This window comes from Squalius cephalus (assembly GCF_949319135.1).
Source record: "Squalius cephalus genome assembly, chromosome: 2".
Lineage (NCBI taxonomy): Eukaryota > Metazoa > Chordata > Actinopteri > Cypriniformes > Leuciscidae > Squalius > Squalius cephalus.
In genome coordinates this window covers 1,769,647-1,796,811 of record NC_137123.1, presented here as the reverse complement: position 1 = coordinate 1,796,811, position 27,165 = coordinate 1,769,647, and the positions used below count along the sequence as shown (strand labels likewise).

General features: G+C 38.7%; 1 protein-coding gene across 1 annotated transcript; it reads right to left on the bottom strand.

The window, feature by feature from the left end:
• Positions 1-2,122: 2,122 nt before the first annotated feature.
• On the bottom strand, positions 2,123-25,413 carry LOC307154406 (cytochrome P450 3A30-like). The gene is made up of 13 exons (XM_079864324.1): positions 25,200-25,413; positions 24,384-24,477; positions 24,097-24,149; positions 23,701-23,800; positions 20,869-20,982; positions 19,859-19,947; positions 16,649-16,797; positions 16,123-16,253; positions 15,970-16,051; positions 15,726-15,886; positions 15,419-15,645; positions 2,626-2,788; positions 2,123-2,542 (listed from the first exon to the last, which is right to left on the bottom strand). Exons 1-13 carry the CDS (start codon positions 25,268-25,270, stop codon positions 2,438-2,440), a joined length of 1,539 nt encoding a protein of 512 aa, XP_079720450.1. The 5' UTR covers positions 25,271-25,413; the 3' UTR covers positions 2,123-2,437.
• Positions 25,414-27,165: the final 1,752 nt, after the last annotated feature.

Below are 27,165 nucleotides of genomic sequence, written 5' to 3'. Positions count from 1 at the left end.
TACACGGCATAAAGTGCGTTTCATATGCACGCGAAAACTGCGTATCATATGTACGCAAAAACTCTTTTTGGCGTATAAATGATACGAGAAATGAAGCTAGCGCAAGTTCTGCCAGGAAGACTCAATCGTTCGCGTCATTAATTACCTCCTCATCTATCCAATCATATAATTTACTGTAGCTTAAAAGGGCAATGCTTACACACGTCTGAGTTCGCAGATGCTGTCGCTCCAGTACCTCCATCCTCCCCGCCTCCACCAAGATGGGATATTTCCTCCAACTCCTCTACTCAACCAAGCTGGGTCCTCCTCTATCAACCTCAACAACATCAGTCAGGCTATCCCTTCCATCCTGAAGACTTCAGATGTCTTTTCCTCCATCCACCCCACCACCACCAGATGGCCCCTTTCCTTACTCCGCCGGGGGGTGAGCGGCGCCCCCGCCTTCGTCTTCAGGCGGGACTCGCAGATTCAGTACCCTCTGAATGCGAGTTACGAACGGGGCCTACGCCAAAGAACCTGATTGCTTGCTGAGCTCCTAAATAAATGTTATTGTTACAGTATTAATTCTCCCGAGTCTTTCTGGTAGAAATATAATTTGTATAGATACGCACTTTCATGAGATCAGGCTCATAATTTAGTTTCACATTGAGGAGCAACGGATCCAGTTATTCAGAGGACTGTAGTAAGTTTTTTATTCTTAAGTGCTTTGTTCTAATCGCGATATGCAATAGTGTCGGTAAATGCAAAAAGACTGTTTGTACAGTATGAGATTTAATTAATTCATTTCGTAAACTAGATTAACTGTGTAGTTACTAGAAATGTTTACCTTGGATATTATGCAATTTGCATGCATACAAAATCAGTCCTCACATTCTTTACTTGTGGTACTCTCAGTGATACACCTGAATGAAAGGCTCATTATGAAGCTCATTATGCGGGTCACTGTCGTCTCAGGAGTGAATCAGAGCATTATTCATGATCATTCACGCCCCCACGCATATTGCCTTTGCAAACAAAATGTGTCTTACAAAGTTTAAATCAATGTATTGTTTTATGTGAATGATTAGGCAGGATGATTTTCAGATCATTTTGAAGCAAAAACTCTAGGCAACAACATCCATTATTCAGAAGTCCTGTGGACACATATTTAGTATGTGTTTTGTGGCCTTATTTCAGAAACTTTCATTTTTATTTTTTTCAATAACCATGCATAAACATTATTCTCTCAAAAATACAAACATGTATATACATGTTGCTCACATATTATGGTAGCCATGTTTGTGCTAAATAGAGTGTAATTACACCTTTGCCATTAATACGTTTATAAACAACTGAAAAAAGCACAAATGTCAGGGCATGTCAAAACATCTCAAGGACCCCAAAAACACCTCAGACCCCAGAGGGTTAACCAATGCAGAACACGCAAACACGAAGAACCTCTGCACACACTGACAAACACACGGCTCACCTCTGACCAAACTATTCATCAAACTACTGCAATAATCACATGTTTGTTTTCTATTTCTCTTATTCTTTTGTGTCTCTTTGCCTAGTATTTGTACTACTGCAGAAGTTTGGTGCCATTCTGGGTATTAGTAGGGTAATTTACGAGATACATCATAGGATCCATTAGCACCTGCACTAAGCCATCCGGCTGATATCTCTAAATAAGCTCTGACTTTAATAATGTTGGCTCAAGTTTGTGGTGCAAAGGACACTGAGTTGATTTTACTCCGAACCATCCCTTTAAAATTGAGCAATTTAAACTAACAATTTGAGTTGATACAATGAAAGAGATTAGTTTATTCAACAGAAACTCAAAATATTGAGTTTTCTGAACAACTTTTGTGAACCTAAGCTTATTTGGTAAAAGTTTGTGAAAAGTTGTGATATAATGAAAATATTTTTTTTACAGTGAAGTGACAGACAGCACTCAGTCAATGCACTGATTTAAACTGCTGATAAGAGTGAAATACAGAAACAGAGAAACCTCATGTAGTTTTTCGTTCTACAAAATAATGACCCAGCAGCTGATTGTGACATTTATACTGTCTTTTTAAACTCTGTTTAAAGTGAACTGGTTCAGTGACACGACACACACAAGTCAGATACATTTCTGCAGACTTTATTTCTTTGATAAACTTTATCATTTCCATGTAATTTCTTAACAGATTAATCTAATTTCTGGCGTTTTCTCAATCATCAAAGTAAAACCCTTAAACACGAGTCTCAGGCAACAACAGAATTCGTCTGACATTCACTACTGAAGTAAAGTTACTAAATCTCTCAGTCCGAGTCTGAAAGGCCCTGAGAACCTCAGAGTCGAATCCTCCTCTTCACTGAAGACTAGAGACTACGTCTATTTTTTTATTTTAAAAGACCCATCAAACCTTCTCCTCGGACTGAAAGAGAAGTGTGCAGCGGACGCGCTGCATTACTATTTGTTGTTGTTACAAATGTCTGAAGCTGTCCGAGGCTTGAGTTTGAGCTTGATGGGGTCTTTGGGAGCCAGTAGACCGTTTAGGCCGAGCTCCAGAGGAACCTGTGAAGAGCAAGAGAAGGTCAGTGTGAGCGAACGAATGAACGAACGTCCTCCTGTTATCAGAGACCAACCCGGCTGCTCACCTGTGTCTCCGCACACACTGAGACATCAAACCTCTGCAGGATCTCCACGATCGCCAGCTTCATGGTCACCTGAGCAAATCGCATCCCGATGCAGTTCCTGGGACCGAGGCCGAAGGGCATGTACATGTAGGGGTCAATGGTCTCCTTGTTTCCTTTAGTGAACCTGTTAATAAGGCAGGAAAGAGTCACGTTGGGTTGAAGTATTTATACAGACAATTACTCTAAAGAACCAACCTTGGGTTCCTAGTGCAACAGTGCCGCTTACTTTTTCAGCAGCCTTGGTTCCGGAAGTATTTTTTCCATTGGGATTTTACAGATATTTTCTATAGAGTTATAATCCATGAACCAAGCCAACCAGCTATCAGAGAATGTTCTCAGATGTTCTCTCAAAGTTATGAAGAAACGTTCTTCCAGTAACATTAATGGATCGTTTGTTCAAAGTTATCTGGTCTTTAATAATGTTCTCAAACGTTAGCACAAAAACATTATTTATACATCATTCATGAAGCAGTCTGGCTGAAACATTTTAGTTGGAAGTTCATCTATAGTTTTTTTAAATGTTACTACTCGTTTGAGAACATTCAAAAGTAACCCAGATAGCAATTACATTTGGGCCACATGTGGGTATTATCTGGCACATATGGCCTAGATGTGGCATGGCTGAACAGATGTGGGCCAAATCGTAGCCATATTTGTTTTGCCATAACTTTAAAATCTGCGGGAAATGCTCTCTTGGTTCACAACTGATTTTGAGGTATATGGCCCAGATAACAACAAACACATGAGGACCATATGTGGTTGAGCTATGGCACACAGTGAGAAACGCCGACTTGTGGTAAACATTTGGCTTATACGTGGAAAAACACAGGAATCCTGAGATCAAGTGCGGCAAACATCCGCCGTTCCGCACCTCAGGTTGCTCTGCAATCTTCCCTCCTATTGGTGGAGTGAGACTACGGCGCGAGTTTGACTGCGACGCTGGCCAGCTGACGCCATTTACTCTGCTCTCCTCACGATTCACGACTGTGTACATTCAGGTAAGTGATGTTTTGGCATTTTAAAGTCCTATAAATGAAATATGCAGCATTATGTGTCAATATGGCATGTTATTATGCGTTTAGTAGTTCCATCGAGGAAGGGGTTGAACTAGCTAATATTTTCCTCAGTTTACTGCTATAACTTACAATAAAGTTTAATGTAACTTAACCGTTAACTTAGGCTATAGCAGTTCGCTGGTTTGCCGTTTTAAATTAAGATGTTTTTGTTTATAAATCAACAGCTCACTTTCGTACACTATAAAATAGTATAGTTTGTCATGTGTAGTAGCCTATTTGTGAATTAAGGCGACGCGGTCCAATGTCGGTGTTACTGTTTGTCAGAAAACCTAAATCCTAATTTGTGTTCACAATCATTCAACTAATCATAATAATATAAAAATGCCAAGAATAAACACATTAATTCGTGTGCATTATTGTATGTATCTTTATTTAACTCTGAAATGATCAACCAAGACTTTTTCTCATGACCTTTCCCTCTTTAAAATTAAAGTTGTAATGTTAACGTTAGGCTATTAGTGTCAAGTCGAAATACCAAAATTATGACTTTCGATACAATACCTGAACATTAACATGAACTAATAATGAACTGCACTTCTACTGCATATATTAATATGTGTTAATGTTAATTTCAACATTTACTAACACATTCAATATAAAAATTTTTTACTTGTTAACTTTAGTATGCACTGTGAACTAACATGAACAAACAATGAATTGCTGTATTTCTGTTAACTATCAATTAATTGAGCAGCCATTCACTGCCATTATAAAGCTTGGAAGAGGCAGGACATTTTTATAATTACTCTAATTTCTCACGATATAGTTTATATACCATGCTATGGTATACTGTCATACCACCCAGCCCTAATGTGTGGTATGGGTGGGGCAATGACAATAATTTCCATATTAAAAACCTAGAAAATATGGTTTCAGATGGAGTAAATAATAGTTTATAGTTCATTTTTGAATATAAAAGCACTTTCATTTTAGGGTGGTCTAGTTAAATGCATATTTCAACCACTTACACAATGTTTTTTTTTCCTATCAGATTACCTATCTGGGTCTGGTTGGTGGCTTTGACCTGAATAACACCGTGTGGAGAGTGCTGAAAGGCACTTTTACAACTGCTGTGGCACGTTATGAATTGGAGAGAAGTCAATGGGAAGATTGGTGTCCAACGCCTGGTCGTAAAGGAAGTTGTCATTGGTGAGACCTTTTTTAGAAGTCACTTTTATTTATATTGCACTTTGCACAATTCACAACTTTTCAAAACCGCTTTACAGAACATTGTATTTTTATTTCTGTTATCTCAGTATCGAACCAAACAACTTTTTTTGTCATTACCTGATCACATCCGTGGCTCACTTAAGTGACTGCATTTTTTATTTAGAAGTTTTATGTTTTGTTTTTAAAGAAAGTTATTTTTTATATATTGCGAATCATATTGTTTCAATCATACATTTTAAAGGTTAGTTTACCCAAAAATGAAAATTCTGTCAGTAATTACTCACCCATGTTGTTCCAACCCCCGTAAGACCTTCGTTCATCTTCCGAACACAAATTAAGATATTTATGATGAAATCTGAGAGCTGTCTCACTCCTCCATAGGCTTCTCTGTTATTGAAACTTGCCAGCCCAGAAAGTTAGTAAAGACATTGTTAAAATAGTCCAAGAATACAGTGGCTGAACCTTAAGTTTATCAAGTGTCGAAAATACTTTTTGTGCGCAAAACAAGCTAAAATAAAGACTTTATTCAATGTAGTGTAACAGCACAGTGCTTCTGTGTTGTACGTCAGAACGTAGGCTCACGACTGGCCAGCATCCCACACATGACCAGCGTCGGCCAATAGTGAGTCTACGCTCTGACGTACAACCCAGAAGTTGGAAAAACTTGAGGGTAATTACAGATAGAATTTTCATTTTTGGGCGAACTAACCCTTTATGTTCCTCCTTGCATTCAGTAATTGGCCCATTATTGTTTGTGTGTTTCTGCTTCCAAATTGTCTCGCATCATTGCAGATTATCTTGAGTTTATTTTGTGTTAGTAAAAACACTTATTTTTGTAGACTCTGTCTTTGGACTAAAACATGACATTAATGCTATCTGTGTTGGTGTGTTTTTACATTAGAGTGTGCATGTCTTTTTTTAAAAAAAGAAGCAGAATACATGCAGTGCTGTAAATTTTAACCGGTTGTTGGTGCAAAAGTATTCTAAAAATCGAAATAATTTGTCATAAGGAATTACGGTATAATTCTGGCCCACATATTGAAAAATACAATTTGCAATTCCTTTTGAAAATTTACTGGAAAAAAACTTTCATACACTGGTAATTCAGAGGTGTTTAATTTGTTAATAATTGCAATTAAAATATTAAAGGATATTTACATTAAGCTTCCAGGTTGTAAGCTCTAGCTTCCAGGTTGTATTGCTGCTAACATTATTTAAATTCTTCTTTATTGCAGGTGAAGTCAGGCAGAATCCCCTTACTGGAAAAGATCAACACATTGCCGACCCTCATTTGAGACTTCTCTGCACATCAACACACTTCTCAACTCTTTACCTTTCAAGTTTACATTTACATTTACATTTATTCATTTAGCTGACGCTTTTATCCAAAGCGACTTACAATTGCTATACATGTCAGAGGTCGCACGCCTCTGGAGCAACTAGGGGTTAAGTGTCTTGCTCAGGGACACATTGGTGTCTCACAGTGGATTCGAACCCGGGTCTCTCACACCAAAGGCTTGTGTCTTATCCACTGCGCCATCACCACCCCAAGTTTGCTTTAACTTTCTCAATTTCTCTTTAAAGTTCTCTTTACCAACTGTGATTTATTTGCATTACTCTCATTGGACTAATTAAACATAACATTAATACACGCTTTGATCGAGTGTTTTGAACTTTGGTGTAAAAAATTAGCTTTGAATGCTATTTATATTATTAATTTGTATTCTTATATGTTTTCAACTGAATTCTACTTAAAATAAGTACAACTGAGTAGCTGTAATTATGTTTTCTTAAATGTTTTCAACTGAATACTACTGTAATTATTAAATTCAACTCTGTTGCTGTAATTATATTTATTTTGATAAATGTTTTCAACTGAATACTACTGTTATTATTCAACTATTTCTGTAATTATTTTATTTTTTTTATGAAATGTTTTCAACTGAATACTGCTGTAATTAAGTACAACACTTTAGCTGTAATTATTTAAATGCTTGTCAAAATAAATAGTTTTGAGTACATTTGTTGTTGAGTGTTTAATTTACCTGTGAGTTAAGACTTTAAATACTGTCAGCTGCATGTGGGCCACATAAGGGCCGTTAGATTTTAACAGAACTCAACCATATTAAAGTTGCATACCAGGCCCACATATGGGCCACATGAATTTGTAGTATTTGGCTCATGCTTGGTGGAGTTATGGCAGTCCTTTGGTTCAGTTCTGGCAAAGGAGATGTGGGCCATATCTGGGCCGGCAAACACAAACTAATCTGGGCCACAGCTCAGCTGTTTATCTGGCCCACATCTGTGCCAAAGGTAATTTGCTGACTGGGTTGGGTGTGCATTATTTTTCTAATAATTCAACGGCCTGTCGTCAATTATTCCTTACTTATATGTCATTAGATGTCATTATATTAACATCATGCACAGAGATTATTAAAAACACAATCACACTTTAAAAATTATTTGTTGGTTTAACTTAAAGCTACACTGTGTGATATTTTCCCCCATCTAGCGGTGAAATTGTATATGACTACCCAGTGAATATTAGTTTCTGTTCCTTTCAATTCCGAGGGCGTTTTAACTCCTACGGTGGCCATATTATTCCAAGATTAACATGGCTTCCAGTTCGACTTCGTCCAATTGCGCCTTTAAAACTATCACCTGTGATCCGTCACAGCACAGATTTATGTTACAAGGTAAACAATACTTTTTCACCATTGACGTGAGGAAAAGTAACGCTAAAGTTATACTAGAGGTCGTTCTGGCGTTATGCACAACCATGCTATGGTTAGACAAGCAACTATAAAACTTTGAATTTACACAAATAGGCTGAATTACCTGCCGAGAAGAAAGCAGGAGCCTCGGCGTCTGTTTTAAAATCTTTGCTCCTCATGAGCTCTTTCCATCTAATATCATTAGTTAATGATTAATTAAAGCAGACAACTGGAAGTTGAAGTACATTGCTTTGACCAACTGTGGTAATTAACGCATTCATTTACACTTTTAGTTAATAAAATAAGTTATTACGGAATTAATAACTTTTTTAAGGAAATTTATTAAGGAAATACATTATGACACATTTAATTAGTAACAATTCATATATAACTTAATCTATTAATCATTTAGAATCTTTACTAGTTGCTGTAATCATTAATTAATGGTTTAGTTCTTCATGAGTCATACATTAACACATGATTATCTGTGCATTAATTAAGCATGAATTAATGCAGATTAGTGCACCCGTATTGTAAAGTGTTACCTCTATTCCATTAAGTACTAGTGCTTATTCTTTAGGTACTAGTGCCTTTTTAAAAGATACTAGTAGTTATTCTTTAGATACTAGTTGTTATTGTTTTAGATACTGGTACTCATTCTTTGGATACCAGTACCTATTAAATAGACACTAGTACTTATTAATTAGCTACTAGTATTATTCATAGATACTAGTACCTATTTATTATATACTAGTATTTATTCCAAATGTTACTAGTAAGATTTTATATTTTACTAGGAAGATTTTTAATTGAACTCTACAGTGGTCGTTCTGACTAGTCATAACATAAGACGAATACAAAATCAGTTGTGACTAGTAAGATGATAAATATTACTAGTAACAATTAAAAAAAGATACTAGTGTGTCTAATAAATAAGTACTAGTACCTAACAAATAACTACTAGTATCTATTAAATAGGTACTAGTATCGAATGAAAAGTAATTGTATACAATAAATTACAAAAAAGTACTAGCATCTAATTAATACTTAGGCTATTAATAATATTAAAAAATATACTAGTCATTTGGAATAATTAATAGTAATAAATTATTAGTTGATATCAAAACAGAATAGCTACTAGTATCTATTTATTTGCAGATATCTTCAACCTCGTAAGGAACTAGTAAGAAAATATTAAGAGATATCTTTCAAACAGATCATTACATAAACATAAGTATACTCTCAACCATCCAATCAGAGTTCATAATGCAGGCTAAATTAAGGTTATAGAAGATTGATTTTTCGTAATAAACTGGCTATGTTGGTTTATCTACACTGTTAACCCTTGCTGTAAAAAAAGGCCAAATTCTGACAATATCATACCATTTTCCATTAAAACAGTAATATACCGTAGAAAACAAAAATAGCCTACAGGAATATACTGTGAATTAACAGTGCTCAAAATCGACACTCAGAGGCTGTTTTCACAATCACACCCTATACCCTCATTCACTATTCCCTACATTAGTTCACTAATATAGTCCCCTTGACAGAGTGAATGACAAGAAGTGAGTGAATTGAGACACTGATGAACACCTGATAAGCAGAATCACTGAAGGACAGAGAAACAAGAACAGAAAAAAGAGAAACACAAGAACTACAACTGACTTCCAGCAACACTGAGTGTGAAACCAGTTTACGATTATTTCTTTCATACATGTACAAAAGTTCTTGTTGAGAATTAACAGAGATTTAGTTTATAATAAAGTTTGTTGTCACCATGATGGAGATCAGTATTCGCTTTAGTTGGTCTCTTGTCCCTTGACTTCTTACCATTTATTTCTCTCTGACTGCTATAACAGTGAGTTTATAAAACACATTTGTTATGGCAAGAAAGAGCCAAGAGGAAGATGATCAGGTGTTTTTGGATTTTGTGATGATATCACAATCATCCTGGACATGTCTGATTCTCTTATCTTTCCTGTATTTATTCATATTTAGCATATATCTGTAAATCTACAACATAAAATCAATATTTATGTAATAAGGTCTTCTGAAGAATATCGTAATCATATAGTCCATTAAAACAGTTTTTAACTCCTGCTTGACTCAGACACACACCGACATCAACAATCAGCACATGAATCTCAACAATGGTGACAATCAAAAGTTTCATGTCGCAATGCATGCTGGGTTCCAGGATAATATAAAACTCCCAGTATGCACTGCTGCATGAATAAAAAATATATATACAGTGAGGAAAATAAGTATTTGAACACCCTGCTATTTTGCAAGTTCTCCCACTTAGAAATCATGGAGGGGTCTGAAATTGTCATCGTAGGTGCATGTCCACTGTGAGAGACATAATCTAAAAAAAAAAATCCAGAAATCACAATGTATGATTTTTTTAACTATTTATTTGTATGATACAGCTGCAAATAAGTATTTGAACACCTGAGAAAATCAATGTTAATATTTGGTACAGTAGCCTTTGTTTACAATTACAGAGGTCAAACGTTTCCTGTAGTTTTTCACCAGGTTTGCACACACTGCAGGAGGGATTTTGGCCCACTCCTCCACACAGACAAAAAAGTCACACCCACAAAATGTATTTTACAGTAATAAACTGTAAGTTATAAAACAGGTATATGTGTTGCCAGTAGTTTACTGTAAAATCTTGTTTTTTGGGTCACTGTTGTGCTGAAGAGTAGAGCCTGTGCTTCAGTCCAGGAGAAGATCTACAAACATTGATGATATGCTGCATGTTTTTTTTTTTAACAGACGGTGACTGTGTAGTTGCTGGTCCAGTGGAAATCTCTTTATTTACAAAAGTAGTTTTAGTGCATTTTACAGTAACATACTGTAGATTACAGTAAAGAACTGCACAATTAAGAGTAAATTACTGGCAACAGTGTTGCCAGTATTTTACTGTAAAAAAAAACCTGGTAAGGTCTTACAGTGTAGCTAATTGGTTAGCATGAACGCAAGGAAATATGTATGTTTAATATGACATTTATTGTTTTGAATGTACAGTAGGCTATAATAAAGACTAAACTGCCAATAATAAAATCCAAACAACAGTTAAGTAGATCCAAAAAAAACTGGTTCATACCCACCAGCCAAACAACCACAATACCCAGAGATTGGAACTTTTGGAGAGCATTCATAATTCCTTTCAATCAAAAAATTTGGAATATTAATCGTCTGAGAATGAGAGTCATGTCAAAATAACAGTATATGCACTATATTACATATTCTTTTTTTTCTTTTTTTTACTCTAATTCCATTAAAAATGGAGGCCTGCAGGCAGGCTGAAAGGAGATGGAAAAAGGATAAACTGCATGTGTCTCTAGACATTTTGCGGGCCTGTCTCGTTGATTATCAGAGGGCCCTACGGGAGGCAAAATCTCAGTACCTCTCTGATATAATTTCTAGCAGCAGTCACTGTCCCAGGGTTCTGTTCACTACAATTAATTCTTTTGTAAATCCACCTACTTCTGCTCTGGCTAATTTCTCAACTATCACCTGTGAAAGTTTTCTCCACTTTTTTGTTGACAAGGTTGACTCTGTTAGACAGGGTACAAGGAATGGTTCTAATAGGGATTTTTCTGTTGCCCCAGCTCATTTTGGTGTGTTTGAGGAGTTTGAGTTAGTTTCTTTCTCTTCCCTTGACGATATAGTTAAATCTTTAAAGCCTACAAACTGTCCATTGGATATTGTACCCGCTAGAGTGCTGAAATTGGTTTTTAACGCTGTAGGGCCTGGGCTTGTGGTTTTTATTAATAGCTGTCTTAGTCTAGGAACCTTCCCAGCTGCCTTTAAACATGCTGTGGTTAGGCCCCTTCTTAAAAAGCCTAACCTTGACTCCTCAGTGCTATCTAATTTTAGACCAGTCTCCCATCTTCCATTTCTTTCCAAAGTTTTAGAAAAAGTTGTTTTTTTACAGTTACAGCCCTTTCTGGAAAACAACTCTGTCCTGGAAAAATTTCAATCCGGGTTTAGGCCTCGTCACAGCACTGAGTCTGCATTATTAAAGGTACACAATGATATTGCGTCCTCTGTTGACACCAAGTGTCCTGTTGCCTTAGTGCTGCTGGATCTCACAGCAGCCTTTGACACGGTAGACCATACAATCCTCCTGTCACGCCTGAAGCACTATGTTGGCATTCATGGCACTGTACTTGAGTGGTTTATGTCATATTTATCCGATAGAATTTTTTCTGTAATGATTGGTGATTTGTCTTCTTCATGTACTTCTCTCTCCTGTGGAGTCCCGCAAGGCTCTATTCTTGGCCCTATTTTGTTTTCATTATACATGCTACCACTAGGGTCAATTATAGCCAGGCACAACCTATCTTTTCATTTTTATGCAGATGATCTGCAAATTTATCTGCCTCTGAAGCCTGGTGATGTACAAGGTACTTTATTTGACTGCATTGCGGATATTAAGCAGTGGTTTGCCCAAAATTTTATGCACTTAAATGAGGACAAAACTGAATATATTGTGTTTGGAGAATCTGCGTCAAATGGACTTGATGCCTGGCCTTTAACGGCCAGGCAGACAGTGAAGAACTTAGGAGTGATTTTTGATAGTTCTTTTAAATTCAACAAACAGATTGACAACGTTGTCAAGTTGAGCTTTTTTCAACTGCGCCTTTTAGCAAAGGTAAAATCCTTTTTAAACCGGCATGACCTTGAGAAGGCTATTCACGCTCTAATAAGCTCTAGACTGGACTACTGCAATGCACTGTATACTGGTGTCTCCCAGTCCTCTGTTGGCCGTCTTCAACTTGTCCAAAATGCAGCTGCCCGTTTGTTAACGAGCACTAAAAAACGAGAGCACATAACTCCGATTCTTTATTCCCTCCATTGGCTCCCGGTACATTTTAGAATTCACTATAAAATTGTATTGTTTGTTTTTAAAGCTCTTAACGGCCTCGCCCCATCTTACATATCAGACATGCTGACCATTCGGAATTGCGGAAGGACTTTGAGGTCGTCCAATCAACTCATGTTGGAAGTGCCCAGGTCAAAACTTAAACACTGGGGAGACCGTGCTTTTTCAGTTTCTGGACCTAAGCTCTGGAATAAGCTCCCCAGTGAGATGCGTATCGTTACTGACCTGGGCCTTTTTAAATCAAGACTTAAAACGTATCTTTTCAAAATGGCTTTTAGTACCCAGTAGTGTGGTGGCACTTTTATATTTTATATTTATCTTTATTCTATTTTTTCTTTACTTTTTATTTCTTCATTTATTACTGTACTGGTTCTTCGGTGTGTTGTTTTAAATTGTTGTTTAATCTGTTGTAAAGCACCTTGGTTCACCTATCGGCTGATGTAAGGTGCTATATAAATAAAGTACATTTACATTTACATTTACATTTAAAAAGGTAGGCCATTTTGAATAAGTGTTTTAATTTTCATTGCTTTTATTTTGTGATTATTTTATTCCTTTCTATGTAAAGCACTTTGAATTGTCATAGTGTTTCCTGTGTCATTTCTTTGATATGTTGTTGGTTCATTAATATTCAACATATTATTTGCATACTGATTATTTAAATAGTACTATTATCTATTAAAGCTCCAATATGTAAAAAAAATTCACCACAAGAGGGCGCAGTTTCCAACAATAACAAAGGCGAAGCTTGATGACGCTATGAAGGAGGTGACGATGGGAGATGTCGTTTTTAATGCGTTTTCACCATCTAGCGATGTATCTAAATGGAATTAATGAATCATGATCACGGATGAGGTAATTTATTCGTTTTTGTATTACCTGTATGTCTGATCGTATTTTTTTATGTCATCATAATTAATGAACTGCAAGGAACGTGAAATGTTATGCTATATTATCCCGTTACAACTTACAGCTATTTGTCATTAATTCATATCTATTAAAATCATCTTTACTGTAACTATTACGTTACTTGTACAATAAATTTTTTTTTGATTTGCTTACCTGCGTATCAATACACTCGCTAGAGCAGAGTCTCTGTCAAGTCCAAGATTGTCGCGCAGCTCTCTCCATCTCGAAAACGCCTGGCCGATATTTATCCGGGTTTTATTCCTCCGTTTGTCACACAGTCTGCGTGTATCCGAATATGGACGCTTTCGTTTTGTTGGCACTTCAATACTCGCCAAAGAGTAATCGTGATCCATAACAGCTATAACCATACAGTCTATGGCTATAACGCTATAACCACCACTTCCGCATTTGACCATGTGATATTCCGGTGTGGTGGAATATCACATGGTCCACACCGGGAAAAAAAGGATAGTGCGGACATTGCGTCACTGAGAGGCGACATTTCTTTTCTGGGACGGACAGTTATTTAAAATCGGAATTTCTCTTAAATAAAAAATCTTTGGAGACTTTTGAGATATTGTAAGTACACAACTGGAGGAAATATATCACACTGTGCAAGTTATTTTCGGAAATTTTATTACAAAATTGTTACATATTGGAGCTTTAAGGTAAGGATATCTTCGATCTTAAATGTTACTAGTAACTAAAAAATAAGCACTAGATCTATTTTTTTCTAAACAAGTTAGGTATAATTAAATACTAATCACTATTGGAATAAGTACTAGTATCTAATAAATAAGAACTAGTATCTAATGAATAAGTACTAGTATCTTTAAAAAGGTACTAGTACCTAAAGAATAAGCACCAGTATCTAACGAATAGGCACTAATACCTAAAAAAATAAGCACTAGAAGCTAATGAATAAGTACTAGTACCTAATGGAATAGATACTAGTATCTAAAAAATAAGTACTAGTAGCATGAAAATAGATACTAGTAGGTTTTAAGGATTAAATATTAAAACGGCTTGCCATAAAAAGACCCATCAAACCTTCTCCTCGGACTGAAAGAGAAGTGTGCAGTGGACGAGCTGCGTTACTATTTGTTGTTGTTACAAATGTCTGAATCTGTCCGAGGCTTGAGTTTGAGCTTGATGGGGTCTTTGGGAATCAGTAGACCGTTGAAGCCGAGCTCCAGAGGAACCTGTGAAGAGCAAGAGAAGGTCAGTGTGAGCGAACGAATGAACGAATGTCCTCCTGTTACCAGACCCCAATCCGTCTGCTCACCTGTGTCTCTGCACACACAGAGACGTCAAACCTCTGCAGGATCTCCACGATCGCCAGCTTCATGGTCACCTGAGCAAATCGCATCCCGATGCAGTTCCTGGGACCGAGGCCGAAGGGCATGTACATGTAGGGGTCAATGGTCTCCTTGTTTCCTTTAGTGAACCTGTTAATAAGGCAGGAAAGAGACATGTTGGGTTGAAGTATTTATACAGACAATTACTCTAAAGAACCAATCTTTGGTTCCTAGTGCAACAGGTAAAAAGTAACATTCACATAATGTTTAAAGAATGTAACGTTCGCATAACCAATAAGAAAAATTTGGTTTTAATTTTTTTTTTTTAACTGGACGTTAAAAAGGTCTAAGTGCAATTTGATTGTTTTGATTCCCTGATTGGTGGAGATTTATTTGGGTTTTATGGGTAATGTAGTTTCTCACCAGGATTCCTGCTAATAAACAGTCCTTTGAAAAAGTAATTTAAAATAATGTGTAATGATGGCTTCATCAAAAGCAGAGACCATAGATGAACAACCTTGTAGCTTACAGTAAGGTCTGTCGTTAAGTTTTTACAAGTTATCATTAAAAATCAATTCCCCTATGGAGAAAATGAATGGGATTTTCAATTCCAGACCCGACTGTTGTGCTCTCTATTGCGGCTGGTGGAGCTTGACTGTATGATGAGAAACAGGAGAAACCCGTCCTGACCTCTCTGGTTTGAAGCTCTCGGGGTCGCTCCAGTAATCCGGGTCTCTGTGGAGGGCGAAGGTCGGGATCATGACGACCATATCTTTAGGGATAATGACGCCGTTGATTTCCACCCTTTTCTTGCAGACCCGTTCGAGTCGAGCTACGACAGGGAACAGCCGGAGGGACTCGTTCAGCGCGGCGTCCAGATAATCCATGTTCATGACGGCTTCGTAGTCCACCGGGGCGGGGCCTTCAACACACAATCAATGGTTAAAGTCTCAAACTCATCACGCCAATCCCAACTAGTGTTTTAATGGAGTACTACCTTATTTGGGAAGGTCTCGTCGATCTCCTCCTGCAGTTTCTTCATGGCCTCTGGGTTGGTTGCGAGATTGTAGAATAAGAACGACAGAGTGCTGCTGCTGGTCTCGTAACCGGCGAAGATGAAGATCATGGCCTGCGATAAGATCTCGTGGTCGCTCAGACCTGCACAGGACACGGTTTAAGGTATGTGTCTTCACTTATGGAAGAAAGATCTTTCTCATGGTTAACCATCTGAGATGCTTCACCTTTCTCTGTGTGTTCCTCGCCATGCTGAGTTTTCCCTGCCGTCTGAGAATCGACCATCAGCTGCAGGAAGTCAACTCTCTTCTGCAGGAATTCAGAAGAGTGGTTTAAAACATCATAACTTTACAGTTCTTCAGAATAAGTGTTTGTTGTACCTTCTTTTGGTCATTGGATGCTCTTTCAGACTTGATATTCTGTAAGGCAGCGTAGAAGAAATCGGTCACAGATGTTTGGAAAAATGAAAAATTCATTTTTTCTAGGACGGGAATGATGAAAGGAAACAAAGCTACAGAAGAAATAGTAAAATCTCTTAACAGGGAACATTCTCAGGACTTTGGCTAATGTTCTGGCAAGATTTTCTCAAAGTTATGAACAAATGTTCTTCCATAAAGATTCATGGAATGTTCATTCAAAGTTTTCTGGTCTTTAATAATGTTCTCAAAACGTTTGCACAAAAACATTATTTATGCATCGTTCATGGAGTGTTTTTTTACTGAAACATTTTTGTTGGACGTTCGTCTATCGTTTTTTAAAATGTTACTACTTGTTTCAGAACATTCAAAAGTTACATTCCCATAATGTTTGCAAAATGAGAAAATGGAATGTTCCTTTAACATTTGCATAACCAAGAAAAGAGCTTTTGAAGTGTGCTTATCTGACAGGCCTAGTTGAGTTCTTTACCGCTGATTAGGAACAGAGGGTTCAGGAAGTCAAACTTCAGCATTTTCTTTATGTTGGTCACAAATGGATCTTTGGGGTTGTTGAGGGAGTCGATGTCCATGCTGAACGCTGTGCTGGTCACCACATCCATACTGTATGCGCCGAAAAACCTGAACACATTCAGTCAAGAGAAAGCCATTATTATTATCTGATAAACATACAGCCTATATATGTAGTGAATGTTTCCTCGGTTCGGGAGGTTGTTAAAGGTGATTGGTGAGGTGTAATGTCTAGTTTTGGTTTTTGGTACATGTTTCATGTCACAGTCATATTTCTTGTCTTGTCACGTGATTCCGTTGCCCTTATGTGTTCATGCCATGTGCCTCCTAAAACCAGCTGTTCCGGCCTTCAGAGACTGCATGACGTTCGAAACTTCAAACACCATCAATTACATGGTATTGTCGATTCGATACAAGCATCGGTACAGTGTGTGATACGATAGTGCTTTGAAAACTGCGTCGGAGCTCCGGTATCAACCATCCCATCACTAGTTTCATTTCATGCCAAGTCAAGTCTTTGTTCTGGATTATCAATAAACTGCTCATGGGTTCTGTAAACTTGCCTCCAGTGGACTGATGTTACAGAATACAAGACCAATCATGAACCCAGCAGATTGTTTGCTTCACCTCCGACAAGGGGATCAATGAATAGATGATTATGTGGATGAATTCTGTGGACTTTGTGACAAGGTTGAATTTAATGATATTGCCTTAAAATACATTTTTCGTCATGGATTAATTGAACCCATTCGTTCTGCCTGGGGGGAAAATTCACTTTTCCCTAGCACAATATATGGACTACATCCTTCTGTTGATCGTCTCTTCATTTACTTTGGGTTTTGTGGATGAGGAGCTCTGCAATCCCACAGTACCCTCCAAGCCAGAGACTCTTCACGTCATGCCTGCCAAGCCAGAGACTCTTCATGTCATGCCTTCCATGCCTGAGACTCTTCACGTCATGCCTGCCAAGCCCAGAGACTCTTCATGTCATGCCTGCCAAGCCAGAGACTCTTCACGTCATGCCTGCCAAGCCAGAGACTCTTCACATCATGCCTGCCATGCCAGAGACTCTTCACGTCATGCCTTCCAAGCCAGAGACTCTTCACGTCATGCCTGCCAAGCCTGAGTCTCTTCACGTCATGCCTGCCAAGCCAAGCCAGAGACTCTTCACGTCATGCCTGCCAAGCCAAAGTCTCTTCATGTCATGCCTGCCAAGCCAGAGACTCTTCACGTCATGCCTGCCATGCCAGAGACTCTTCACGTCATGCCTGCCAAGCCAGAGACTCTTCAGGTCATGCCTGCCAAGCCTGAGTCTCTTCACGTCACGTCATGCCTGCCAAGCCAAGCCAGAGACTCTTCACATCATGCCTGCCAAGCCAGAGACTCTTCATGTCATGCCTGCCAAGCCCAGAGACTCTTCACATCATGCCTGCCAAGCCAGAGACTCTTCATGTCATGCCTGCCAAGCCCAGAGACTCTTCACGTCATGCCTGCCAAGCCAGAGACTCTTCATGTCATGCCTGCCAAGCCAGAGACTCTTCACGTCAAGCCTGTCAAGCCTGAACTTGTTCATGTCATGACCACCACGCCTGAGCCCCCGGCCAAGGCTGCCGCCACGCCTGAGCCTCCACCCGCTATACACTCACCTAAAGGATTATTAGGAACACCTGTTCAATTTCTCATTAATGCAATTATCTAATCAACCAATCACATGGCAGTTGCTTCAATGCATTTAGGGGTGTGGTCCTGGTCAAGACAATCTCCTGAACTCCAAACTGAATGTCAGAATGGGACAGAAAGGTGATTTAAGCAATTTTGAGCGTGGCATGGTTGTTGGTGCCAGACGGGCCGGTCTGAGTATTTCACAATCTGCTCAGTTACTGGGATTTTCACACACAACCATTTCTAGGGTTTACAAAGAATGGTGTGAAAAGGGAAAAACATCCAGTATGCGGCAGTCCTGTGGGCGAAAATGCCTTGTTGATGCTAGAGGTCAGAGGAGAATGGGCCGACTGATTCAAGCTGATAGAAGAGCAACTTTGACTGAAATAACCACTCGTTACAACCGAGGTATGCAGCAAAGCATTTGTGAAGCCACAACACGCACAACCTTGAGGCGGATGGGCTACAACAGCAGAAGACCCCACCGGGTACCACTCATCTCCACTACAAATAGGAAAAAGAGGCTACAATTTGCACGAGCTCACCAAAATTGGACAGTTGAAGACTGGAAAAATGTTGCCTGGTCTGATGAGTCTGATTTCTGTTGAGACATTCAGATGGTAGAGTCAGAATTTGGCGTAAACAGAATGAGAACATGGATCCATCATGCCTTGTTACCACTGTGCAGGCTGGTGGTGGTGGTGTAATGGTGTGGGGGATGTTTTCTTGACACACTTTAGGCCCCTTAGTGCCAATTGGGCATCGTTTAAATGCCACGGCCAACCTGAGCATTGTTTCTGACCATGTCCATCCCTTTATGACCACCATGTACCCATCCTCTGATGGCTACTTCCAGCAGGATAATGCACCATGTCACAAAGCTTGAATCATTTCAAATTGGTTTCTTGAACATGACAATGAGTTCACTGTACTAAAATGGCCCCCACAGTCACCAGATCTCAACCCAATAGAGCATCTTTGGGATCTGGTGGAATGGGAGCTTCGTGCCCTGGATGTGCATCCCACAAATCTCCATCAACTGCAAGATGCTATCCTATCAATATGGGCCAACATTTCTAAAGAATGCTTTCAGCACCTTGTTGAATCAATGCCACGTAGAATTAAGGCAGTTCTGAAGGTGAAAGGGGGTCAAACACAGTATTAGTATGGTGTTCCTAATAATCCTTTAGGTGAGTGTAGGTCCCTTGTTAAGGCCACGGAGGCCGCGGCTCTCTGGTACCATCTCCTTGGCAACTGCTTGCACTTCCATGGCTTCCTGAACTGCCCCCTCTTAGCCTGCCAGCATCGCCCATGCTTCACGGTCCAAGGCCTGTCCCCCATTACAGGCCTGGCCCGCCATCCCTCCCCAAGACTCTCTTATGTCTAGTTTGGTTTTATGTTGGGCGTCGGGAGACGCCCATAGAGGGGGGGATCTGTAATTATCTATTAGCTCCGTTCTTATTTCTTAAGATATCGAGAAGCATTTGTGATATTATGCAATATGTCTCACTCTTTAATATCCACGTTTTCTCCTTGTGTTGCTGATTTCCCCAGATTCTCAACTAGAATTTTAGAGTGTGTCTTCATGATGCCAAACATCTAGAGTGAGAAGCAGAAGTACATCATCATCATAACATCTTCATCACACACAGGTAATGTTTGATATTTATTATGAAAAGAATCAAACACACACACACATCCTCCTCAGCATGAATGATGCTGTAGTTCAGTTCAAATTAGTCATTCATCTCAAACTGAATTCTTGTTTGTTTGTATTGTAGTACAATAGTACTGCCTTCAAGTAACGCTTCAGATAAGCGATGTACTGTATTGTTCCAAATATAAGACTGTAAATGCTGGTAAAATGTACCAACAATCACATTTAAAAAGAAACCCTTTATGGCATACCATAAAAATTACTTGAAGTTCTCATTTATTAGATTTCACTATGACTGTTTTCTTACCTTTTTTATGTACAGTGACAGATGCTGGCATGTCAAAAAACAGGTGTTTGATCCGCATTACCTATCTGATCCAGGGGTTATTATTTATTTATTTTCCTTAGGTTGATCAATAGCGCATTAAAAGACAGCAGTTTCTCCCTGAAGTCGGAGGGCTCATTTCTTTTTTCGGCTATGTACTGACACACTTGCCTGTCAGTTTCTTCGAAGTGTCCGCTTTTAGGACCGCGGTAAGCTTTTCTTTTTGGCCTCGCCATCTTCTAACATTACACTCTGACACATCTTATTTCTTGACTGCTTAATGAGAGAGTTGTACGATGACCAGTCCAGCATTTATCAGTCCTGGGGGAAACACTCGTTTTACATGTATTTGGCGATCCCTATTGTTGCGGCTTTATTATTGACATGTAAAAGTTTAGACTCCGAATATAAGATGACCCCATTTTTTTTAGATGTATTTCCAAGAAAAAAAAACAGTCTTATATTCGGTACAATATGGTAATATCTACTGCTGTAACACTTGTTAGCATGAAAATGATCCAGATAAAGTCTCACGGACCTCCTTTACCCTCCCGCTGGTGAAAGAAGGCGAGAGGACGCTGCGGATTCTCCTCCAGTCGTCGTCTTCAACGATGGACACGCCGTCGTACAGCTGCCCATTCAGACGGAAGTTCTGCCAGATCAGAGGACAAATGTGGATAAAATGACAACACAAGCACAATCTCTAAGACATATTGTTCCACTGGCCTGAAAACATTAAAATGTTTTCATATTTTTTAACTGAAGTCTTTAGCAAAACTTTTCTATTCCCAGAGAAACTTTGCATTCTCTAACATTTCTTTGCCTTCACTCACAAATCTTTTTTCATGAGTTCACACTTGCATGTAATTAGATAGGGTAAAGGTATTTGGCATGCTGTCCGGGGGGAGGGCTTCGAGCTCGAATATTTGGCCCAAACACAGAGCACTCCCCCCGTTGTGGTAGAAGTTGTTAGAACTAGAAGTGAGGAGATGGGGTGGTGGAGGGATGCTGATAAACTGTCAACAAACAGAGGTAAGTCTGCTGTATATACCTCTTATGTCGTTAATTGAGTTGATTAACTGAATGCACTCCTCTCGTGTTGATTAGGTTAATTATCTGAACGTGCTCCTCCCGAACTTTGTTAATAAAACATCATGCATTCCCAGAGAAACTTTGCATTTGCTTGCAAATCTTTTGCGTTCCCAGAGAAACTTTGCATTCTTTCAAAAACATTTTGCGTTCCCAAAGAAACTGTTCTTTCACAAATCTTTAGCATTCTCTCACAAATATTTCGTGTTCCCAAAAAAATGTTGCATTCTCTCTTAAATCTTCTGCATTCCCAAAAAACCTTTGCATTTTCTCTTAATTCTCTTGCGTTCCCAGAGAAACTTTGCGTTCTCTCACAAATATTTTGAGTTCCCAGAGAAGCTTTGCATTCTCTCTTAAATCTTCTGCTTTCCCAAAAAAACTTTGCAGAGAAACTTTTTGCGTTTGCTCGCTAAATATTTTGCATTCCTTGAGAAACTTTGTGTTCTTTCACAAATCTTTTGCATTCTCTCACAAATCTTTTGTTCCCAAAGAAACTTTGCGTTCTTTCATGAATCTTTTGCATTCTCTGAGAAACTTTGCGTTCTCTCACAAATCTTCTGTGTTCCCAGGGAAACTTTGCGTTCTCTCACAAATTTTTTGCGTTCTCTCATAAATATTTTGTGTTCCTAGAGTAACTTTGTATCCTTTCACAAATCTTTTGCATTCCCTGAGAAACTTTGCGCTCTCTCACAAATCTTCTGCGTTCTCAGAGTAACTTTGCATTCTCTAACAAATCTTTTGCGCTCCCAGAGAAACTTTGCGTTCTCTCACAAATCTTTTGCGTTCTCAGAGTAACTTTGCATTCTCTAACAAATCTTTTGCGTTCCCAGAGAAACTTTGCGTTCTCCCGCAAATCTTTTGCATTCCCTGAGAAACTTTGCGTTCTCTCACAAATCTTTTGCATTTCCAGAGTAACTTTGTATTCTCTCTTAAATCTTCTGTGTTCCCAAAAAACTTCGCATTTTCTCTTAAATTGTTTGCGTTCCAAGAGAAACTTTGCGTTCTCTCAGAAATCTTCTACGTTGCCGGGGAAACTTTGCGTTCTCTCACAAATCTTCTATGTTGCCGGGGAAACTTTGCATTCTCTCACAAATCTTTTGCATTCCCAAAAAACCTTTGCGTTCTCTCACAAATCTTTTGCGTTCCCAGAGAAACTTTGCGTTCTTCCGCAAATCTTTTGCATTCCCTGAGAAACTATGCATTCTCTCACAAATCTTTTGCGTTCCCAGAGTAACTTTTCGTTCTCTCACAAATCTTTTGCGTTCACAGAGAAACTTTGCGTTCTCTCACAAATCTTTTGCGTTCCCAGAGAACCTTTGCGTTCTCTCACAAATCTTTTGCGTTCCCAGAGAACCTTTGCGTTCTCTCACAAATCTTTTGCGCTCTCAGAGAAATTTTGCATTCTCTCACAAATCGTCTGCGTTCCCAGAGTAGCTTTGCGTTCTCTCACAAATCTTCTGTGTTCCCAGGGAAACTTTGCGTTCTCTCACAAATTTTTTGCGTTCTCTCATAAATATTTTGTGTTCCTAGAGTAACTTTGTATCCTTTCACAAATCTTTTGCATTCCCTGAGAAACTTTGCGCTCTCTCACAAATCTTCTGTGTTCTCAGAGTAACTTTGCATTCTCTAACAAATCTTTTGCGCTCCCAGAGAAACTTTGCGTTCTCTCACAAATCTTTTGCGTTCTCAGAGTAACTTTGCATTCTCTAACAAATCTTTTGCGTTCCCTGAGAAACTTTGCGTTCTCCCGCAAATCTTTTGCATTCCCTGAGAAACTTTGCGTTCTCTCACAAATCTTTTGCATTTCCAGAGTAACTTTGTATTCTCTCTTAAATCTTCTGTGTTCCCAAAAAACTTCGCATTTTCTCTTAAATCGTTTGCGTTCTAAGAGAAACTTTGCGTTCTCTCAGAAATCTTCTACGTTGCCGGGGAAACTTTGCGTTCTCTCACAAATCTTCTACGTTGCCGGGAAACTTTGCATTCTCTCACAAATCTTTTGCATTCTCTCACAAATCTTTTGCGTTCCCAGAGAAACTTTGCGTTCTTCCGCAAATCTTTTGCATTCCCTGAGAAACTATGCATTCTCTCACAAATCTTTTGCCTTCCCAGAGTAGCTTTGCGTTCTCTCACAAATCGTCTGCGTTCCCGGGGAAACTTTGCTTCTCCAAATAAATTTTTCATTCCAAAGAAACATTGCATTCTTTCACAAACCTTTTGTATTCCCAGAGAAACCATGCGTTCTCTCGCAAAACTTGAATGATTACGATGATGGTGATTTTACCCTTCTGTTGGTGAAGAGAGAGTAACATTCTTTAATCAAGATGGTTTTGATGATGGATTGATCCATGATGCACAGAACGGGTTGCCTTGCATCGTAGATACTATGAGAAACTCAAACAATTCAGAAAAACACTACATTCAGAAGAATCATTCAGTTCATTATAACTGTACGATTGATTCACTGTCATTATCATGGTCTCATAATGACCGTCTTCCTCGGCTCTTCATTACAGATCTTACTGATCTCATGATGTTGAACGTTCAAACATGTTTGTCATTTCATCTTAAACTGATGCACACAGTGGAGTTATTTCTGTTTCAGATGTTCTGAAATGATTCTTTCAGATGATTCATTGAGATTGATCAGTGAAGTGTCACCCGTTAGTCTCATACTCACCCCCAGACTCGTCCATACTTCTTGAAACACCCGAGATCGAATTTATGAATCCCCTGAAAGCAGTCAAAGCACAGCGACAGACGAGTTCACATTCAGACACGTTCAGAAGAGTCATAAGATAAACACACTGTTTGACACAGACAGGTTCACGTTATATTCACATGGATCATTAAAGAACCTGCGATGGACTGACGGAGAACCAGTAGATCATCGAGATCCAGATGTGACCAAAGGTCAGTTAAACACAATATCAGACTCATGCTGTATTTACTTTATAATAAACTCACCTCTCTATATCTCAGCATTGTTCCTAAGAACGGAATGGGTTTGGGACCCGGTATTCCCAACTTCTTGAACTGACTGTGAGGCCAGTATCCATATCTGGAAGTGACATCAAAACCATTTAAATCACAATCCCAGCTGACAAAAATATGTTCTGAGAACGTTTTGCTAATGTTATTAAGTTCAAAACATTAAGGTTTTTTTCTTGGTTATGCGAACATTAAGGGAAGATTCCATTTTATCATTCCACAAACATTATGGGAATATTACTTTTGAATGTTCTGAAACAAGTAGTTACATTAAAAAAAACGTTTGATGAATGTCCAAAATATTTTTTTTTGTCCATGAACGATGTAATTAATCTTTTTGTAACGTTCATTTTGTGAACATTATTAAAGTCCAAATAACTTTGATCTAACGTTCTATGATTGTTACTGGAAGAACGTTTGTTCATAACTTTGAGAGAACCTTGACAGAACGTTCGCTGTTAGCTGGGATTTTAGACAGATATTACGACACATACAGCATTAGATTTTTGAAATGGTTAAAGTCAAGTCACCTTTATTTATACAGCGCTTTTTACAATACAGAGTGTTTCAAATCAGCTTTACAGTGATAACAGTAAAATAATGCAACAAACTGTTTAACTGTTAGAATATCAGCTGATACAGTGACTGTAATAATAGCCCTGCATCTCTACATGAGTCAAATGACTTACTTGTTTTTAGTAAGATTCTATGAGTCTAAATGACTAATTTTTATTGAGATTTTATAACTAAAGATTTAAAGATTTTAGACAAGAAGAGTCATGAATCACTCACATAACCAGAAGCGCCACAAACAGCATGAGCAGAGCCCATGTTTCAGCGGAGAAGAACAGACCGAAGCTCATGGTTCCTGATCCCGAGACGCTCAGACTAGAAACACATGGCGAGGAGCAGGAGCTTTATTCTGATCTCGGATTACACATTAACCAATGCAGAACACACAAACAGGAAGAACCTCTGCACACACTGACAAACACACGGCTCACCTCTGACCAGACTATTCATCAAACTACTGCAATAATCACGTTTGTTTTCTATTTCTCTTACTGTTTTGAGTCTCTTTGCCTCTGATATCACAGGCTTTGTTTGTTGTTTTCGCTTCTGAATGCTTCTCAGAGCTGAAGTCATAAATCCCAGAGGAAAGAAAAATCACATGATCTCCTTGAATAATGGTTTGCTCTGGGCGGCACTGTGGAGAGCATCATTCTTCAAACATCATTCTTCAAACATCATTCTTCAAACATCATGGAAACGTTACTTTTGAATGTTCTCTGAACATTCAGAAAAAAAGATGTTACAGGAATGTCCAACTTTAATGTTTCAGAAAAAACAATCCATGAAAGATGTACAAATGTTTTTGTGCTAACGTTTTGAGAACATTATCAAAGACCAGATAACTTTGAATAAACGTTCAATTTATGTAACTGGAAGAACGTTTGAACCTTGCCCCCCACTCAATCAGACCGTCGCCATGGATGCTGTCTCCACAAGCACAGCTGTCAATCAGACTGTCGCCATGGATCCTGTCTCCACGAGCACAGATGTCAATCAGACTGTCGCCATGGATCCTGTCTCAACAAGCACAGCTGTCAATCAGACCGTCGCCATGGATCCTGTCTCCACTAGCACAGATGTCAATCAGACTGTCGCCATGAATCATGCCTCCACAAGCACAGCTGTCAATCAGACCGTCGCCATGGATCCTGTCTCCACGAGCACAGCTGTCAATCAGACCGTCGCCATGGATCCTGTCTCCACAAGCACAGCTGTCAATCAGACTGTTGCCATGGATCCTGTCTCCACAAGCACAGCTGTCAATCAGACTGTTGCCATGGAGACTGATGCTGTTTCTACAGTCAAGTGCTGCAGCCCGTCGTGATCCTGGTCTCCTAGTCCAGCTGCATTTGAAGCGCCATCCGTCCAACATCAGCATGTGTTACAGCACAAATCAGACAACATGAGGAGGAGTGTTTTAACCCTTGTGCTGTGCAGAAAACCCTTTACCTACTGTGGCGTTCCAGGTCAAAAATAACCCGTCTTTTTCAATCGCTTATAAATCTCTCATTATGCTAAATTATTAACATATATTGGATTAAATCTTTTTGTCAACTTGATTTGTTTCAATTAGCACAGGCTTTGTATTTCTTTGATTGATCGTAGGTCTCATTGATCTGAACTGATGCAACTCAGTTTTTAAATGAAAAAAGTACAGTTAAACCTCAAAAACACTGAGGAGCAAGAGTTCAGATCAATGCCCTACGATCATTCAGTGACAAAAAGAAACACAAACCTGTGCTAACTCAAAGAAAACAAGTTGATAAATATATGTAATCTAATATTTGGTGATAATATTGCACATACAAGTTTTAGTCCAAATGTGATATCATTAACAAACATTTTTGGGGAAAAGAGAATCCCCTCCGGGTCAAGATGACCGGAACACAACATTCAAACTTTACAGGCACAAACTCAGAGTCTTTTCAAACTCTGTTTAAAGTGAATTGGTTCAGTGATTGTTTTTAATAGACACAACACACACATCAGATACATTTCTGAAGACTTTATTTCTTTGATAAACTCTCATTTCCATATAATTATGTTCGCCGCTAGCATAGCTAGCGAAAGCGGTCATATAGGAATTGTCAAAGTTTTTTTTTTTTTTTTTCCCGTCATCTACTGAATTTTTCGACAACGATACCAGGGACACCGAAACACCGGGGAACATGAAATTTGGTGGGCA